The 20912-nt window shown below is 36.4% G+C and overlaps 2 protein-coding genes across 5 annotated transcripts in view; one reads left to right on the top strand and one right to left on the bottom strand.

Annotated features, from left to right (window-relative positions):
• The window catches only part of SLC5A12 (solute carrier family 5 member 12), a 51750-nt gene extending 32375 nt beyond the window's left edge, over positions 1-19375 (bottom strand). The window contains exons 1-6 of the mRNA XM_055282091.2: positions 19037-19375; positions 10347-10412; positions 9024-9075; positions 7006-7073; positions 1536-1690; positions 1274-1414 (exon numbers count right to left, since the gene is read on the bottom strand). Of these exons, the coding sequence (XP_055138066.1) occupies positions 1274-1414; positions 1536-1690; positions 7006-7073; positions 9024-9075; positions 10347-10412; positions 19037-19375 (821 nt within the window). The remainder of the gene's footprint in view (positions 1-1273; positions 1415-1535; positions 1691-7005; positions 7074-9023; positions 9076-10346; positions 10413-19036) is intronic.
• The window catches only part of BBOX1 (gamma-butyrobetaine hydroxylase 1), a 483622-nt gene that overhangs the window by 38986 nt on the left and 423724 nt on the right, over positions 1-20912 (top strand). The window lies entirely within an intron of this gene.

The raw sequence follows: 20912 nt of genomic DNA, 5'->3' as shown, positions 1-20912 counted from the left end.
TATTACCAGTGAATTGATGGAACACCAGATAATGCTTTTGTTTCCGTATTCTGAGAGCTATGAAATATATAAGGAGAACATTGCAGTTCTCCTTTTGGAATTCAACTTACAAAATGATTGAATCATTTCCAGGCAATTTTGTATTTTATTTAGTGAAATAAGAAACTGCATTGAAAGCATTTTAAAATCACTTGGGGAAATATTCATAGTGACTGTTTCTCCAAGAAAAGTTTAGAGTATCCTGGTTAGGCTGGGGAGGTTGAAACCTTGGGAATCAGCACTGAAGATGAAGAATCATTTTGGATGCAGTTCTGGCTTATTTCTGCCAGTTTTGTGAAAGTGTATATAACTTTGGTCTCTATTTTGGAGCATGGGGTGGCTTGCAGGGCTTGGAAAATGCAAAAGGCCTGTGCCTCTGCTTGTATCCTTCAGAGCAAGCAGACCAGGAAAGAGTCAGAGCAGCTGAAGTTCCACTGTGGCTTGCTATATTACCCTTTGTTTTCTTATTTTTTTAACCTCTCCTTGGAAACTTTAAGAGTACAAACATCTGTTAAGTGAGCTTAACCTTTGCAAATATAAATGAAGCTTAACTTGGGCTATTTCTGGTAAATGCCTATATCAAAGAAAAAAATGAAACAATGCTAACTACTCAGAAACCACCAACTAACTTAGAGATATCTAACTAAGGAATTTCCAATCGGATAGACCAAGTAAGACAACTGTACAGCTGTAACCAATCAAATACTTTCTTTGCCTTGCTTCCATGTTTAACCTGTAATTTTTCCCCTTGTGTTCCCTCAATGGAGGCCTTGAGCTACTTCTATTTGGTAAATGCCTAATTCATAAATCACTGTTCACTCAAATAAACTCTAAAAATTTAACTGTGCCTCAGTTTACCTTTTAACCCATGAAAAGAAAAATAATAGTTGAAGAGACCACATGCTAAATCAAGTGAGGAAGAAATGTGAGCTATTTACCTTTGCATTGCCACCCACAGTACCTAATTTAATCTAGTAATTTCTCAATAAATGGAGGCAGCAAATAATTGAGAGAAAAGACAAACTGACTTCAGTTCACACCCCAGCTCTACCACTTCCTGCTGAGATGACAGTAGTAATGCTGGGCTCAAAAAGTTGAAAGAGTTAAGTGAGTCTCTCTGCCTCTCTCTTACACACACACACACACACACACACACAAGAGGAAGTATTAATATATAATAAGTACCAAATAAGGTAAGATAAAACATTAAAATTTTTCTTGACTGAGAACTTACAGCTTAGCATGCTTTTCTGTTTTGCAAGAGATGCATCGCTGAATAGTTGATTGATTGACCCCATAGATTCCGAGCCAAGTAAAAGTTCCTCCCACTGTGATAGTCCAAAAAGTGTGTCGCCTGAGAGGATCTACATCAAAGCTATGAGACAGAGAGAAATGAGTGAACAAAGATAGTCCTTTGATGCCCAAGATATTATTTTAGGTGATAAGGTCATGTAGCTAAGTCTTTGTAAAGTATGAAAAAGTTGCGTTGGACATACTCAAATATATGTAGTCGAGATCCATTTGTTGATTGCTCTAATACATTGTGGAATCCCCCAGCACGAGTTGATCCTTGAATGAGAACCGTTAAGAAGCCCACAATCATGACAACCATCTGAAATGCATCTGTCCACACCACTGCTTTTAATCCTCCCTGAAATGGAGAGAATGTTTAAGTCCTTGAAAACAAACCCTGTAACTCTTCTGGCTCTGCAAAACCTCTCTGCTAATGCATGCATGCATTCTTTTGTTTATTCAGCATCAGCCACTGAGCATCTTTTATGTGCTAAGTACCATGTTAAGCATGAGAATAAAATGGAAAGTCAAAGAGACATACCCCTTCCTTAACTTTAAAGTTTATAATCTATAGGAGAAGCAGATGTTAGACAACAAGATAGTGATTTTCTTAAAAATGTGGAAAGTGCAATTAAGAAAGACAGGTTACTATAGGAGCATAAAACAGGGAGCCCTGACCTGGTCTTGAGGAAATGATGTTCAAGCTAATTTCTGAAGAATGAGTAGGAATTTACCAACTACAGAGGACAAAGAGAAGAGGGAACCAGCATGTGTGAAGAAGCACAGCTCCCTTAGGAAATACAAGAAAGCTGGAAGATATTGGTCAAAAGTGTGAAACACCCAAAGAGGAATTTGCTCTTTGGGTGAATTTGCTAGAGGCCTGACCACACAGACTTTGATGAGGACACTTAAATGATTTCTCAAGAGCAATAAGGAAGCATTAACAAGAGTTATATGATGAGAGATTTTGTTTCACAGCAGTTTCATTGGTGATTGTGTGGAGAATCAACTGCAGGAAAAGAGAAGGAGTTGAGAGAACATCTCAGTTTATTTCAGTAGTCCATGCCCAATATGATTCACTGATAGAGGTAAGGTAGAGATGAAAAGAAGTGGATGGACTGTTTTGGAGGTAAAATCAACATAACTTATGATTCATTCATTGAATACAGGTGATAAAGAAGTAAGGGAATAAAGACTAACAAATAGGATCTGGCTTGCACAACTAGAAACACTTTTTGCAAAATTTGTGACAGGGAATATATTTTGGGAAACTGAGATGGTAGAATATCAAACAAAGAACTAGGAAGGAATAGTATATTCCAGACATTCATAGAGGAATGAATTTTAAGGGCTACAGAATGGTCAAATGGTGAGGTAAGCAGAACAGAGTTCCAGGAAGATGAATCTAACAGTAAAATTTAGGATACAATGATTAGGCAAGAGGTTAGAGCAGTGGTTATGAAACCCAACTCCCCTTTAGAGTCACTTGAGGAATGTAAAAGAAAAAATAAATAATTAAATAACATTTAAGCCCTATCCCCAAGGGTTGTGAATTAATTAAGGTCTGGATTGGGGCCTGGTCCTCAGTGTCTTTTGAAAGCTCCCCAGTTGACTCTAGTGTAGAATTACAGTTGGGAACATTTGGGCAAGAAGAAGGAAGGAAAAAGAGAGGCTGTTTTAGTATTACAGGTATAGAAGCCCTTAGGACGATGATCTATGTGGGATGAGCAAGTAGAGAAAGATGAAATGAAGTGATATATCAATAAGTGCTTGGGAAATGAATGAGCCCTGAAATGACGTGGTATTTTTAACATTGAAAAACAGAATTATCATCTCTGGTTACTCCTCCAGAGTGTCAAGAACTTTAGTGAAAAGATGACAGGCTTCATCTTCATCCTGAGATGAAAGAAGACAATGGGGTTGCCCCATCACTTCTTTTGTAATTAAAATTGAAATTCAATTTTAAAAATAGACATTAAAATACCTGCCAAAGGCACTGTATTTATATATTCTGTTCACACATGGTTTGAGGAATAATAAATTTCTTACCTGCACTAGCTTAATTTTCTTAAATCCATTAAGCCTTCAAAACCCAAATCTCAATGTAAGATTTTAGTGCTATGAAGACAAAATGTCAAAGGCCTCTGTTTTCAGAGGATACTTGGCATTGGTTGTGCAGAAATCTGCATAAACTTGGCATAAGGCAAGAGAACAAACCTCTTTATCAGATATTAATCAAAAGGCAGATTATAGCCACATGAAGACTTGTTTGACTCCTTCATACAGTGAGTCCTGAACTCCTTTCTCTGTCACACACACACACACACACACACTCACACACTTCTTTAATACTGAGGGTACCTTGTGTGTCACCTACATATTTAGTCAAACTGCCTTGTTTGGGGTCTAATGTTTGCCCTACTGAACTACGGAACCCTGGATGGCAACAAACACTTTCTCTTTTCTCTTTCACTGGTTATTTTAAATATTTTATACATCCACAGGCTTATCAGAGTAAAGAGACTGCAATATGAGCAAAGGTGAAGCCTCTAATTTGACGAGAGAGAAGAACAGAGGTGTGGTACAGAGATTATATGGGTAGATTGGATTCACAGAATGAAAGATTTTTAACACCAGGCTAAGGAGCTTATAATTTATCTTGTGAACAATAGGAAGTAAGAAGAGAATTAGATCAGTAAAGTTGCATGAAGAAATGAATATTTTAAGAATATTAATCTGACAGAGGTATGCAGGGTGTGGGAGCAAGAAGAGACTGGAAGCACAAAACCAGTTAGAAAGTAGTCAATTTAGTTTATTTTAGTTTATTGTGATTATAAGAATATCTGGATGTTTCTGATGTCATGCTTTTTGGTTTCTATTTGTCCTACTTTTGCTATGCTTGTTTTTCTCTTTTCTTCTTTTGCTTTGATGAATTGAGGGTTGCTTTTTCAAACTCCATTTTTCTTAACTTTGACTATTTTATTTAAATGGGTCCCCTTGAAATTTCGCCGTGCATTTTAAATGTAGAGTCAATATTTAAGCAATGCCGTAATCCCCAGAAATTCAAGGATGATAAAACATTTAAGTCTGAGTACTCTCTTCCTGATTTACATTCTATTTTTATACAGTTTGGGGGTAATTCTTTTTTCTTAATTTCAAAATGGCATATAATTATAATTATTATTGATATATTTTATATTTTAAATTGTACAATAATATAAAACAGTAATAAACAGTAATATACAAATGATAAAATAATGATTATCAGTTAGTACCAAAAATAGTTTAACTAGACTCATTAAATGTTCACTATTTTCTTATCAATTATTCTGTTTAAAACTGTCATATTTTAATGTTTTCCCTTTCTCCCACAGTATCTCCTCTAGATTTTTCTTTAGGGAAGTTCTGTAAGTGCTAAATTCTCTTTGGTTCTTGCCACTCAACTCCTGAAAGATAGTTTTGTCAAAAACACAATTATGACTGGGTCTGGAATACTTTTTCCTCAATGCTTTGAATGTATTATACCACTGTTTCTGGTTTCCATTGTTGTTGCTAAGTGTCCCTCTTTAAGTATCTCTTTCTCCTTCCTCTGGTTCTTTTTCAGGTCCTCCATTTATATTTGCTGTTCTACAGTTTCACTAATGTATCTAGATATAAACTTATTCTTTTTCTTTCTGCTTTAAGGTTACACTTTCTAAATCCATATATACTTATATTTTATCATATCTGAAAAATTACAATCCGTAATTTTTTGAAACACTACCTCACCTCCATTCTATTTATACTCTCCTCTGAGACTCCAACTGGACATGAATTAGACCTTCTTATTTTGTCCACCATATGTCTCCATTTCTATTTCACTTTTTTCATCTTCTTGTCTCTCTGTTATTCTTTGGGTAACCTCTTTGGATAGAGTTTCCATCATACTCATTGTCTCTTCAAATATATTTGCTCTTTATCATAATAATTATATTGTGTGGTCAGTCATTCCTGATGTTTATTCATCTTTGAAATTACATTCTTTATTTATTTAAGTTGTTTATGCATATCTATTCTCTTATTCAGTATCTTTTAATACCAAAATATTTTGTTCTTGAGAGGCTAAATCTTGTTTGTTGCTTTGCTGATCCTCACTTATAGTAAATTGCTATTTTGTATTTTTTATGATATTTTGTTAAAGTTATTGTTAGATCTTTATCTGTGTGTAAATATCTTATAGTCTTAAGTTGGATTATTCCTCCAGAGAGGATTTGCACTTTTTCCTTGCAAAATCTGAAGTGCATCACTGAAGTAAAACCATGCCAGCTCCCCCCAAGGATTCTAGCTTAATGTTATAGTCCCAAGCTCAGTTTCCCTACATTTTCACTGACCCAAATTTCAATACCTTAATAGTAGTAGTACTGTTATCACCACCTGCCTTCAAGTCAACCTCATGCATCCTGTCTACCCACAACACTCCTTCCAAATATCAGCCCTGATAATTAATATATTTTAAATTGTTTTATATTATTTTGTTACTTTGTTTTTGGGGGAGAACACTTACTTAGGGAGCTATGATACCTTTTTCAAGGCAAGCAATGCATTAAAAATTGTTATATCCAGCATCTAGCTGATCTTCTCTGGATAGGTACCTCAGAGCAACTAATCTATTACATGAGGTCAGAGGTAAGAGGAGCAAGATCCTATTTTTTAGCATATGTGGGAAGAGTTGTGTCTGGAATAGAATTATGGTAATGAGAATGTAATGTTTTAAAATGAAGACAAAACTAAGTGCAAAGAAATAATGGGATTTGCAAGTATGAAAAAGATCAGGCTACTTTAAAATTGTATATAATTGGAATAGATGTTACAAAGAGTAGGTGATATGCACATAACACCAAAATACATGAATCATCTGCTATATGAAAATATATTAATTTTTTATTTTTATCTATAGTGAAGGAAAGATAATTCAACTGTCTGGGAACCACTACCATATGCTTAACTGGTTAATTATAGGTTGTACATGGTACAATCACTCAGAAGAATAAAGATTATAGCTGCAGGGAATGGGCAAACAATAGGTGCTCAATGAATGTTTAACTAAACTATATATAATTGTATGAATTACATAAACATGCTGCCAATACAACTCAGGCTCCTTAATTAAAAACAGAGCATGTGTAAAGCCAAGTGGTAAACGTAATCCAGGCTTACCCAGAAATACAAGACAAAAACAAGCTGTGAAATCCTCAAGTTTATAAAATAGCAGCCATCACTGCTCACTGGTATGTACATTTTGTTATTTCTCAACCAGTAGACAGTGAAGTATAAAGTGTAAAGTGTAAGTGCCATCTGTGGTTTATGAGGGCCATGAATGAATAAACTATTTTTCTCAGAAGTAGCATAGGGTCACCTATTCTCTAAACAAGAAGACTTTTTCATTAGATCTTTTTCTTATTAGGCATGATTTTCTTGAATGAGTGCAGAGATTAAATTCTCCTAAAGGTTGGTAATGAAAAGAATGTTAAACAGCAGCACCTTCCTCAGGAAACTGTGACAGATAAGCCAACGTACTTCTGCTTAATTTTGGAATAACGAATTCTGCTATAATTAGATGCCTATTGCTGGAGATTTGCCCTTATCCCATATTAGGAGGTAGTGTTAAATACTTCTTCACAGCTAGATACATACCAGGGTACAGTAGAATGTGCAAACAATTCCTGTTGCAAACACAGAGCCCCAGAGATCAAACCCAGTCACTAGGAAAGAAGAAAAAAATATTAAAAGAAGTTTCCTTCAAAAAATTAAAAGAGCAAGTTTTATGAGGAAAAAGACAAAATATTTTTATCAGTGTCCTTTGTAGGCAAAAAGTAAAATCAAATTAGAGTTTTCCCTCATTGAATTTTCGCACCTTTGAGAAAGATTATTTTTATTATATTTTTATACTTCTAGCCCTTCCATACATTTCATGTAATGTTAAGTCAAATTGTTCCTCCTAAGATTTTGTAGCTTCCAATCTTTGATCCAAATGTTTTGTTTCTGAGTTTCTGTTTTTCTCAACAAAGTTGGTCTGAGTACTCTGAAATCGCCTACACATCATCCATGAGCAGGGATATAAAAGGAAATAATGGCTTTAGAGGTTCCACTAGGAAGATTCTTGGGCAGAAAGTCAGTAGACTTGAATTTTTATTCAAACAACCCACTTCTCTTCTCTGACCATCATGAGAAACATGAACAAAAATTGAGTTTTAATAGATCTTTGACTTTTTTTCTGGGAAAACAATCCTTTTATTGAATGTACCTAGAATATATAGGTATACACTTGCCATGGTGGTTTGCTACACCCATCAGCCTGTCATCTACATTAGGTATTTCTCCTAAGGCTATCCCTCCCCTAGCCCCCTACCCACTGACAGGCCTCCAATGTGTGCTGTTCCCCTCCCTGTGTCCATGTGTTCTCTTTGTTCAACTCCCACTTATGAGTGAGAACGTGGTGTTTGGTTTTCTGTCCTTGTGATAGTTTGCGGAGAATGATGGTTTCCAGCTTCATCCATGCCCCTACAAAGGACATGAACTCATCATTTTTATGGCTGCATAGTATCCATGGTGTATATGTGGCACATTTTCTTTATCCAATCTATCACTGATGGGCATTTGGGTTGGTTCCAAGTCTTTGCTATTGTGAATACAGCTGCAATAAACATATGTGTGCATGTGTCTTTATAATAGGATGATTATAATCCTTTAGGTGTATACCCAGTAATGGGATGCTGGGTCAAATGGTATTTCTGGTTCTAGATCCTTGGGGAATTGCCACACTGTCTTCCATAATGGTTGAACTAATTTACACTCTCACCAACAGTGTAAAAGTGTTCCTATTTCTCCACATCCTCTCCAGCATCTGTTCTTTCCTGACTTTTTAATGATCGCCATTCTAATGGGTGTGAGATGGTATCTCATTGTGGTTTTGATTTGCATTTCTCTAATTACCAGTGATCTTTGACTTTTAACAATCCATGCTTTTTTATTCCTGTTGCTTCTAAGAATACATATCCCAAAATCAGATTACAAGTCCAAAGCACAAAACTCAGAGGAATATCAAGATAAAAAGGACTTTCTTGGCAGCTCTTATCTAAACCTCACTGACTCTGAGGTGAATATTTCTCAGTACAAGCACATAGCCCAATTAAATGGAATATTGAGGACTTTCAATACAGCAGGTGTCATTGTGAAGTTTACTTTGACTTTTATTTCTTAACTTTTTGTTTTTAGGATTCTATTATTTTGAAAGAATAGACTATAAATTTTAGTGTAACTATTACAAGCAACTTTTACTCTTATACTGAGATTATCTACTTCATGAGATCACTGAAGTCCCTATATTATAGATGACCACACTTAGCAACATATACAATATCGAAACTGCCATAATTCCAATGATTTAAAAACAAAAACCAAATCCCAAACAAACAAAAGCAATCAAAATTGGTGTCTGGAAGTATATGAGTCAAAACCAAGTAACTAATTGTTTGCATTATTTTCAATGTTTAATCAATATTTAGAGCTTTATGTAATGACTTCTAATAGTAATTGAGAATCCCCTAACCAGAAGAATATCTCCCCAACAAAGTATTTTATTTATAATTCTCCAAGGTGAGAATTCAGGCATAAAAATGGTAAAATATGCCAAGGGAATGTTGATAACTCACCTTGATTGAGTGCCAGGGCAGGAGCATACACCACCACTCCTGTGTAGAGAATCTGGTAGAGAAACAAGAATCAGGTTGGCAGTGAGAAAGGGACATAGAAAGGAAAACTGCCTAGAAAGTTCTTTATTGACGTTAGAGTTGTATTCTCTTCAACCTGTTCATCAAACATTGCATTCCTGTCAACTCTAATTTTGAAGTTGCTCACCACTATCAGTAGTTTGTAGAGGGGATGTAATCATTAGATGGAGGAAGAGAGTTGGATTTTCAAAATTGCTACTAATTTTGAGATATTATGGTTATATTTTGTATATCTCTAAGGGTTACAAAAATAGACTTAAGTTTTGATTCATCTTCCTTCTACCCATTTTCCTGATGCACGCATAACAGTGAACTCTCTACTGACTTCATGAGAAGCTTTACTAAGCAACAGAAGCATATTTTAGCAGTTTGCTGAAATAAGGAATTTAGAGGTGAGATAGAAAGAATCTGTGAGGAAAAAGTACTGTGCTGGGAAGACTAACAACACGGGTGATCTCCATAATGAATATGGCTTCTAATTCCCAGAAGTGCAACCACTATCCTGCTGGAAATAGGTCCAGTTTCTCCAGTTTCTGTTTGGAATTTCACCATGTAGAGATTCATGTTAGGGTTTTAAAAGGCAAATATCTGTGGGCAGGTAAAGGAGCATTGTTTTCCTCCTATTTTCTTGCCTAAATTCTTCAGTCAGTGAGTGGGAGTTTTGATTAAGAAGAGGGAAGAAGCTTATCCTCTAGGAGAAAGTACTTGGTGAGTAGTAGGAAGTATATCAATGTTGTGCCATGGGCAAATATGGAGCAGCATGAAGACATCCCAAAGCTGGGAGGGTGGGAAAGGAGTTCATAAGAGAGAAGAGAGGGAAGTAGGAGTATTAGCTGGGAATATTGTCTTAACATGACTTTCAGCAAAATAGGTATTTGCTTCAATTCAGTTAATGGTTAAAAACACACAAGCCAAAAACAAAACAAAACAAAAAAACAGCAAAACCTAGTTACTGGACCATTTCATATCTAATCTACAGCAACTTGTACAGGTTAAACAGCAGTGAAATACATGTTAAAATGTGGGTGGCTTATACACACATACAAACAGCTTTATTTCCCTTTGTGGCTTGCAATATGCATTTGTTTGTTATTTTTAGTACAGATTAAAAGTGCTATCTTTGGAAGAAAGTAGTATCTTCTTAGTATTAAGTGTCCTTTAGCTGAGTCTATTGCCCCCAAAATAAACAAATCTATATCTAGTAACCTCATAGTTTCCACATCTGCAGCAGCCATGACCCCTTACCGTCTGTACAATGTAGATGACTGTGGCAGCATAGCGAACTGGTTTGTTGAATCGTAGTTGTAAGTACTAAAGGAAACAGAAAGACATGCAGAGTCAGTGAGGTTTAGATAAGAACTGCTAAGAAAGTCCTTTTTATCTTGGTATATCCTCTGTTGTGCTCTGGACTTGTAATCTGATTTTATGATATGTATCCTTAGAAGCAACAGGAATAAAATAGAAGGGATTGTTAAAAGTCAAAGATCTATTAAAACTCAATTTTTGCTCATGTTTCTCATGATGATCAGAGAGGAGAAGTGGGTTGTTTGAATAAAAATTCAACTCTATTGACTTTCTGCCCAAAAGTCTTCCTAGTGGACTCACTGAAGCCATCGTTTCCTTTTATATTCCTGCTGCCCCAAATTTAGTTGAATCCTTTATTTTCTCTTTTCTGGATTGCTGTTGTGGCACCCCAATTGATCTCCCTAATACCAACCTTTGCCCACTCATCCTATCAACCACATATCTCCCATATCAATTCTTTTAAAGCAGAGCTCTGATCATGTTGCTCTTTTTCTCAAATTCTTCAATGATTCTCTATCACTGACAAAACAAAGTGCATATCCCAGGCTTGATATTCCAAGCCTTCCATTGTCGGACCCACACCCCCCCTTTCTTAAATCATATCACTAACCTTCAGATAATTTATTCTCCACATGCAATTATTGTTTATCGTTCAGCTAACATGTTTTGTGCTTTTTCAGACCTTTCCTTCGTTTAGGCAGAACTCTCAATATAAGAGCCACTTCCCCCAAATTTCACAAAGTCTTAGTCATCTGTCAATGGATGGAAGGAAAAGTAAATACATTCTTTCAGATATAGAATTATGCAGTTGAAATAGTCTTTCTTCTTTCACAGATGAGAAATTCAAGGCTTAGATCATAGATGAAAGCATTAGCCCAATTGCTATTCCTGGCCCTGCTCATACTTCATCCTCTGAGCTCATATGGCACTAATATTAAGACTTTTTCATGGTTATCAGTTGCTATCTTGTATTTTGGTGTTGAATTTGATTATCTCACTGTATTAGTTTGTTATTAATACTGTACAAATTAATTACCACCAATTTGTTGTTTTGAAACAACAGAAATTTATTACCTCTCAGTACTGAAAACCAAAAGTTAAAAATCAATTTCACTGGGTCAAAATCAAAGTGTGAGCAGGAGGCTCCTACACGATGCTCTAAGGAAAAATCAGCTTCCTGTCTTCCTGCTGTTAGGCTGCTGGCAGTCCTTAGCTTCCAGTTCCATCACTCCAATTTCTGCCTTTATAGTTACATTACCTTTTCTTTTGCCTGTCAAATTTCCCACTACCTCCCTCATATAAGGATATATGTGATTGTATTTATATAGAGCCTCTCTGGATAATCCAAGACAATTTTCTCACCTCAAAATCCTTCAATCACATTTGCAGTAATCTCTTTTAAAACAAACAAAAAAAACAGGTAAAGTAATATTCACAGCTTTCAGGGATTACACCTGGATATATATTGGGGAAGGTATGCTGTTTTCAGCCTACCATATTTACTATCCCTGATATATACAAGTACTGTTCTATTTTATTCATTTTTATCTTTGTCATTTACATATTCATTCATTCAACAAACATTTGTTACCTGCTTTACATATTGCATTCTGACACAAAATGATAAGCAAATATGATATAGTCCATACCATAGAGGATCTTACAGATTAGATGAAGTGACCATTAACAAATATTTATACCAATAAAAGTAAAGTTGCAATTGTGATATGTACTAAAAGAGCTAAAAGTAGCTGTGAACTTACTAAATAGTAGGATCTGATTTACTGTTTTGGAGGTAAGGAAAAGTTTTTCTCAGTAAGTATTCTAGAAGACATTAATATGTGTCTTTCAGTGTATAATCAACATGTATTGAATAAACACAATAAATTTTTAAAGTATCAATTGGCTTGAGGATTAAATTTCTTGCTAGTAGTTTCTACTTGATAGTAATTCTTTCTTTTCTGAATTAAAAAAAAATCATTTTGATTAAATCAAGGATTGACAACCGATTTATCCTTTCCCTAGAAACAATAGATAAATGTTTCATGGCTTACAGTGGGCCCTTCTTTGAAACTAAGGACATCTCTTGGCAGAACTGTGACTCCATTTTATACTAACTCAGATTCTCAATTTATCCTGCCAGATTCTCCCAAACCTGAGGTAGAAAACCACCTTAATTTCAGGCCCTCTCTTCAGATGATACATTCTCTGAGCCAGAATGTATAGTCCAGTGAATATGTGAATGAGGGCACCAGACATAAGGAAAATATTATTGAGGAAGGGAAGTCAGTGAGGAGTCAGCAGTCTCTCAAATATCGTAAGGTAGAAAACACTGTGAAATGTCTGTGGTGAAGACAACTTGGGTTCTAATCTTATGCCCTTGGGAAGACTATTTTCTGCCACTAAGCCATGATTTTCTCTTCTGAAAGTGGATGTTGTGTGGATCAAATGGTGGGAGGTATGATAATGCCAAGTACAGAGCTAGGGCTATAGTAGGATTTAATGACTGCTGTGGTCACTGAGGGTGCAACAACCATAGTTTATTGGCATTCCCTGTTCCAGTACATGTTGATGGCATCTAAATGTGCCTGAGATTGTCTGCTTGAGAGTGTTCTGAGCCTTTGCACAGGGCCCTAGGGCAGATCAGAAAGGCTTGCAGGTGTTATCATCAGCACTCAGCCAATGACTAAATGGGGTTGGAAGCAAAATACCCTGGCTTTTTGCCTTTCAGTGAGGACAACCCTGAGACGCACTTTATATTGTCTCTTAGAGATCCCCAGTTGGATTGAACCCCAGTTGTTCACAGTGGTAACCTGCTCAAAATTACGTTTTTTATTGGTATCTTTTTCTTTTGTCTCACGTTGCCACTTGTCTATCACTGCTTACTAGAATCACTTCCCCCAGATCAACTTGCATTCAAATCCTTGTTTCAGGATCTGCTTCTAGTAGAATGCAACTTAAGACAGAGACATTTCTAGTAAATATAATGCAAGTACAAATTTTGAAAATACTTCTGTAATGAGGTGTGTTCTCTTTCTGAGAGGAACTCTTTTCTATCACATAAAGAACTCAGGATAGCCTACAGGAGGATAACACTAAAGGTAACAAAGACAAGCTGTCTCATTTGCATTCCCCTAGGCCAGCGAGCTGCTAGCCAACTTGCTACCTATGGAAGTCACATAGATGGTCCCAAGTGAGACCAGCACAATTTTATGGGGCCCATCTGAGCCAGGCAAAATTGCTAATCTGCAGAATTGTGAGAAAATAAAATTGTTATTTTGAGACATTTATTTTGGGGTAGTATGCTGCATAGCAATAGATAACCATGAATACAAAGATTGGCACTAGAAGTGGGGAGGTGTAACAAAAACCAAAAATATGTAGCATTAGCTTTGGTACTGGGTGGCACAAGGAAGTCTGGAAAACCTAAGGGGCAACGAATCCTGAAAAAACAGTAAAGCCGTGAGGATATTGCTATAGGGTTCTGGAAAAAAATCAATGGTTTTCACATTTCAGTTAAGTTTCACTCAACCCAGTAAAATTACAAAGACAGTACTGGGGAAAAGCTATATGAACAAAGACCTGATCAGAAATCAGGCTCCTTGAATTCCAGTTTGAGATTTGCTGGCATCTCACTCTGTGATCTGTGCTTCAGGATTCTCATCTGTGAAAGAAGAAAGACTATTGCAACTGCATAATTCTATATCTGAAAGAATTTATCCACTTTTCCTTTCAATGCATTCACTCATTCATTCAGTGGTCACCTTTGGTGTATATATAAGCTATTCCTATTGTCAAAAGTAAAAATGCAGCAGAGAAGTTGCATGCTTCATGCCTGCTTGTAAAAATACCTGAGGTGACATTTACCAACATTATGATGGATTATTTTCAGAACCCCAAACTTGATCCAGCCATACTCTTTTCCATCTCAGGAAGTACCAACTCTACTTTTCAGGTTGATTCGAGCCCAAATAACAGAGCCAGCCTTTACTCCTCTCTCTCCCTCCCCACATCCAATTCATAAAAGAAATCTGGGTGCTTGCCCCCCACTTTCAAAACATATTTACTTGCATTCATCCTCTCCTACCACCCTATTACTATCATCTCTTGCTCAGATTATGTATGTACACTCCCAATTACCTCCCCGCTTCAGCAGTAAAAGCCCTAAAATTATTCTTAATATCTAGCTAGAGTAATCCTCTTAACATACAAAGCCCATCATGTCACTTCCCTTCCCAAACACTGTAATGACACATCATTTCTAGAGTAAAAGCTAATCCCTATGATGACCTAAAAGGCCCCATAATGTTGGTTCAGATCCTAAATATCTCTTTTACAACAAATATTATATAGCACCATTTACTCTGCTGAAATAGTATTCAATAATATCTTATAAACATTGAATTTCTCAAAATACAAATATAATTACTAACAATACCACCACTGTTATTTAAAGGAGAACTAAAAGGAAAACATTTACCTAAAAAAAATATGTAATGTATGAATGCTCAGAAGCCACTGTACAAGAAAACACAGTGAAATAGTAGCCCAGGCATTATCATAAAGAAAATTTGAAATTGAAGAGAAGTAACTAGTTCAGAAGCCAAGAAGTCCAAGAAATATGAGAGAACAGGTAGACATTGGCCTATAAGCCAATATTAAATTAGGTAAATAATAACAAACTGGATTTATGAGTGTATGATAAGAGAAGGAAGGAAATAACTTTAAAGTGAAGATAATATTATGAGACTAATAATAAGCTGTACAATTGAGATAATGAAAATATATGATATTGCAAACTAGCTAAGCCTAAATTATCACTTGAGGGTGAGAAGAATTCCCTATACATTGACTTGTGACAGGACAGTGATAAAGTAGCACAGATGGCATATCTTAGTCTTGAAATCCCACTGCATATCAAGGCATTTAAATCAGTTAGCTATTGCTATATAACACCCACCCCCAAACTCATTGGCTCAAAAACCAAAAATTTATTATTTCTCATAACTCTGAGGACAGGCTGGGTGATCTCTCTGGTTTCATCAGGACTCTCATGTAGCTTCAGTAACTTCGAAGATCAATGGAGAGAGGTCTGAGATGGCCTCACTCACAGGTCTGGTAACTTGTATTGGCTGTTGGCTGGGTGTCTCTGTTCTCTATGTGTCCACTGCTGCTCCTGAAGCTAGATCAGCTATGCCAGCTTCCTTACATAGCAGTATCAGGGCAGCATTCCAAGAGGACAAAGGCAGAAACTACAAGGCTCATAAGGCCTAGGCTCCAAGCTCACAGAACATCACTTTGGCTACATTCTGGTGGTCAAAGCAAGTCACAAAACTGGCCAAAGTTCACAGGGTGGATAAAGAGACTCCACTTCTTTCAGTCTTTAGTATTTAAAAAGAGCCTAGAAAGCATACCTTTCAATAACTACTAGAGAATGGAGGCTGAAGAAAGAAACAGAAACTCAAGATACTATAGACAGACTAAGTGGTATAAATTTGAAGATAGCAACAACAATGATGCAACACTCTTATGTAGTATTTACTATTTGCCAGGCTCTGTTAAACGTATTTGTATACAATACATCATTTACTCCTCACAGACATCCTTTGAAATAGATGTTTTTATTACCACTATTTTACACATGTGAAAACCAGGTATATAAAAGTTAAGTAATTTACGCCAAGGTCATGCAGCTAGCAAGTGGCAGAGCTGACACTGAAAGCCAAGTCAACAGAGTTTAGAGTCCATACTCTTTTTTATTTTATTTTTTTAAAGACAGTCTCCCTCAATGTTGCCCAGGTTGGAGTGCAGTGGATCTCGGCAGTTCACTGCAACCTCCGAGATTCAAGTGATTCTTGTGCCTCAGCCTCTCGAGCAGCTGGGATTACATGTGCGCCACCATGCCTGGCTAATTTTGTTTGTGTGTGTGTGTGTTTTTAGTAGAGATGGGGTTTCTACATGTTGGCCAGGCTGGTCTCGAACTCCTGACCTCAGGTGATCCACCCAACTTGGCCTCCCAAAGTGCTGGGATTACAGACGTGAGCCACCATGCCTGGCCTAGAGTCCATACTTGTAACTTGCATGCCATAATGCCAATTTTTATAAAGCAAGAGGTAATCCCAAAATAACCTTATGTCTACTTTACACACTCTGGTTACTAAAAAGTTAAAAATATATAGAGGCAACAATAGTAAATATTTTAAAAACAATTTAGTAAATTAAATTCAATGAAGTCCTTATATTTTCAATACTTGTACTAATTTATTAATTTAAAAAGAGAATCAAATCTCCTCACTTATATAATTGCAATTGGTTTAGTTGTTTTTGCAGTAACTGAGCCATTTTACTAAAGCCAGTTACAGCTAAGCATGTATTGAGCAGCATATATGGAATAGACAGATTGTTCGAAGTAAGTAAATTGTTCGATAATTTTAAGACAATGTTTTTATTTCATTTAATTTCTGGAAAATGTGCTAATTTATAGTGTGTGTATAACTTTTTATTGTAAAGTTACTGTGCACTAAGGTAGTACTAATATGTGCAGTAGTTTTTGAGCATTACAGCATTAAAATATCATGCAGTGCAGAGTGAAATTACTCATTGTATATGTGTCTTTACACACTGAAAGACATCTGATGTCTCTACCCTCAACTCCCTAAACATCGGTAGTGACCCCAGTCATTGTGACAACCAAATATCCTACAAATATCCCAAGTGCTCCCTCTGTGTGGCACTAGCCCCACTGAGACCCCTGCTGTATGTAACTGGGCACTCCCATCTCTTTGATCTTATCTTTTACCATTGTCCCCTTTGCTCTCTCCTCTCCAAGCACACTGATTTCTTTGCTGTCCTTCAACATGCCAGTGCTACTCCTTTTCTAGGTCCTTTGCATCTGTGACTCCTTCAGCCTGAGATGTACTGAGATGTACTTCCCTTGTCAGGTGCAATTATTTGCTTTCTTCCAGTCTCCATTTAGATGTCCTATTTTATTTGAAGTTTCATATGATCACCCTCTATGAATGTGGACATTCTCTACTCATACCAGCATTCCTCCTCTCTATCTCATCCTATTTACTTTACTTTTACTCCATTTGTTTTTGTAGGACAGGACAGCATAGTTATTTAGCATATGATATCTAAAGTTAGACTGCCTGGTTTGAAAAACTGTTACTTGCTAGCTTTATGTCACTTAGCAAGTTACTTAATTCTATATGCTTCAGTTTTCTAGTCTGTTAAAAGGAGGTGACAGTACATGTCTAAAAAAGATTGTTTTAAGGCCAAAAGACTTAACACACATAAGGAACTTAGAGAAGTACTTAACACATAGTTAAATACCATATACATTTGTATTATGATTTTCTTACACAGTATATGTTTATTGACTGCCCTTCTCTGCTATGAAGTAAGCTCCATGACAGCAGCAACTTGGTGCAATGCTTTATGCCTAGGGCTACGAGAATGCCTAGAACAAGCTGGGTGTGGTGGCAAACTCCTGTAGTCCCAGCTACTTGGGAGGTTGATTCAGGAGAATCACTTGAGCCCAGGAGTTTGAGAATGGCCTGGGCAACATAGCAAAAGCCCCATCTCATAAATAAATAAATAAAAATAAATAAATAAATGGAAAAAAGAAGAGTGCCTTTTTAAGTATCTTAAGAGTAGATGCTTAATGAGTATTTACTGAGTGAATAGTCATAAAAATTACATTACATAAAACCATGGAATCAATAACACTTTTTAAGACTTCCTAAAAAGTGTTCATTTGCCTGAGTGGCTTTTGAAGGCTAGAATAATGTTTTATACTCATTTAGCTTACATATTTTTTAAAAAAATAGGTTTCTTTTCAGTCTTCTGCAGTGACTTAGTAGGAATGATATTGGATAATGAAAATAAACACCTTATTAATAGAAACTTATGTTTGATCACACTTCTATATGGAGCATGCAAATTCAATTTTGAACATGATGTCTTCATTGAGAATCATTGTAAAGCCAAAACACCACTGCCTCATTTCCATCTCATTAAATAATTCCTATATTTGTATTATTTAGCAGTTCCTTCCTGTTAAAATGTTTTGTACTTTTCAAAAATGTTTCCATTTCCTCATTAAAAATTAGTCTCATTATAATTTCTATTAAAATGCCCTCTACTCTGTGACGGAAAGGCCACTAAGTAGAGATACAGAAAAAATTAGGTTCTCAGGTCACTTTACTATTCAAAAATCTTAACTAAGTCATTTATCTATATCTCAGTTTTCTTAGCTGGAAAATTGCCATACTCATGAGAGATGTTCTGTTTGCTTTTCAGAATGATGACGTTCATAATAATAAAAAATAACATCAGCCCTCTTTATTGCAAACCTCCTACAAATGAGGCCATACATTAAGTGCTCACACAGAGGTTCTCATTTGATCATTAAAATAGCCCTGTGGGATTCTCATCATTATTTTCCTTCTACAGATGGGAAAATAGGTATGTCTCTCTCCAAAGCTTAGGCTTTTTACAAAAACATTTTAGTGTCTTTCTCATAATGTGTAATTGTCCTGAAAATCAGTGAGTTTTCTTCAACTACCAGGTGCTATCATCAAGAAGATGCGAGAAAAAAATAGAGAAGAATGGAGAAATTATCTTACCTCATAAGTGCTGGTGATACCAGATCTGTAGAACACAGGGAGAAAGAGCTCTGATGTTAAGATAATGACAAGTAGGTAAGCAATGAAGAAAACTAGGAAGGATGCCCCAAAGCGGTAGACTTCAGAAGGGGTCCCCAGGACCGTGACAGCTGACATGAAGCTGGCTGTCAGAGACAAGGCGACAGGGCCAAAGCTCATTTGCCTTCCCCCAATCAGGAACTCTCTGGAAGTTGCCTTTTTTCTCTCCTTAATGGCAAAGAACACCCCAATTCCAGAGGAAACGAAAAAGAGGGCTGCAAATACAACATAATCCCAAATTGCAAAGTTCTTCACCTCCATATTGGAAAGTATGACACGAAAGAGTTTCTTTCAACGAGGTCTCAAGAAGAAGATGTTTCCAAAAGCAAAGTTCAGTACAGTGGATGCTTTGCTGAGAGGAGAGACTGTGATTCCCTGAAGAAAATGATTACCACAGGCACTTGTGTGAATCTTCAGACACCAACGTGTACTTAGGGAAGATCTCAAAAATTGACTTCAAGGAAGAATCTGGTGGTGGTATTGGCACCAAGAGATGAGAATTTGAAATCTGACCCTAGCTAAGAGCTGTCTGCTCCTCTCCTAAAGCATATGCCACAGAGAAGGAATTCAGATGTGTTCTGAAATTAATAACCACTGGGGGTGGAATGGACTGGCCAGATAACATGCTGTTTTATCTCTTAGATTTTTTTTAACTTAAGGTTAAACATTACTGGGAAACATAGAATTGATAACAATTTACCACCTCAGCATTTTTAATTCGTGAGATGGAATCTGTAAAATGCAAACACAATCCTCAGCAGTGTCTTCCTCTTGAAGAAGGGAGAGTGAAGGCTGTGTGCCTGCAATGGTCTGAGGCAGTGGATGTGGAGAGAAAGGAGCAAAGGACTAGGAATTCAGAGACCTTTGCTCGAGTCCTGGCTCAACCACGAGAAAGCCGTGAAACATTTCATAAATCATTTAACATTTCTGAACTTCACCTGGAACACAGGGATAATAAGACCTTACAAGATCTTTAAAGACTGAAGTCTTAAACTTCCTGAATCTTTTTGTCTTGATCTGTAAAATGAAAGGTAATAATATGTACCCCATTGGCTATTATCTGTGCTTACAGCAGAGCACTCTTGAACATCATAGTTTTTCTTTCTTTACTCTAGGACCTAGAAAAATGGATTCGCCATTAATTAATAAATTATTTATAGCCTTAAACTTTATCTTGTCTTTCTCTTATTTTCACCAGGTTACTATAACTGTACCCACAGGCTAAATTAGAATTAGGACCAGGACAAATGAGAGAAGGAAGGTAACAATCCAGTTATAAATTCCCGTTTCTGCTCTTTAGACTCTGCCAATTGTTCCAAAGTACCTCCAGTGCAATTTTGTTCTAATTTTGTTCATGCTTCTCCTCCTTCTTCAGTGGCCTTCTCCATCCCCACAAATCTATAAAGCCTGTCTATTCTACAAGATCTAGTATGAGTTTTCTCTACTCTGTGAAGCTTTTCTGCCTTTCCACGTCAACTCCTGTAGAACGTAGCCTCCCTAGTACTCACTTTGTACTCAGCCATCATCTTGCCTATTTTAGGGAATCTCTATGTAACCGGCTATAGGAGTCTGTCAGCTGTTCAAATGACCATTTCCTTGAAGACGGAAGCAAAGGTCTAGTCCATATACCCAATACATTATAGCCATTGTAGAAAATAAAAACATAATTTTTAGAAAGGAGAAAACTAAAATGATCCGTAATGCCCAAAGACAGAAACATTTCCAGCCAAACAATAAAACAAAAAACACTCTAATTTTGCTTTTCACATCTGGATAACTGAACAAATCTTTGCTTCAT

This window comes from Symphalangus syndactylus, chromosome 6, assembly GCF_028878055.3.
Source record: "Symphalangus syndactylus isolate Jambi chromosome 6, NHGRI_mSymSyn1-v2.1_pri, whole genome shotgun sequence".
In the NCBI taxonomy this organism is placed as follows: Eukaryota; Metazoa; Chordata; class Mammalia; order Primates; family Hylobatidae; genus Symphalangus; species Symphalangus syndactylus.
Note: the sequence above shows the minus strand (reverse complement) of the source record. Positions and strands in the feature narration are given on the sequence as shown.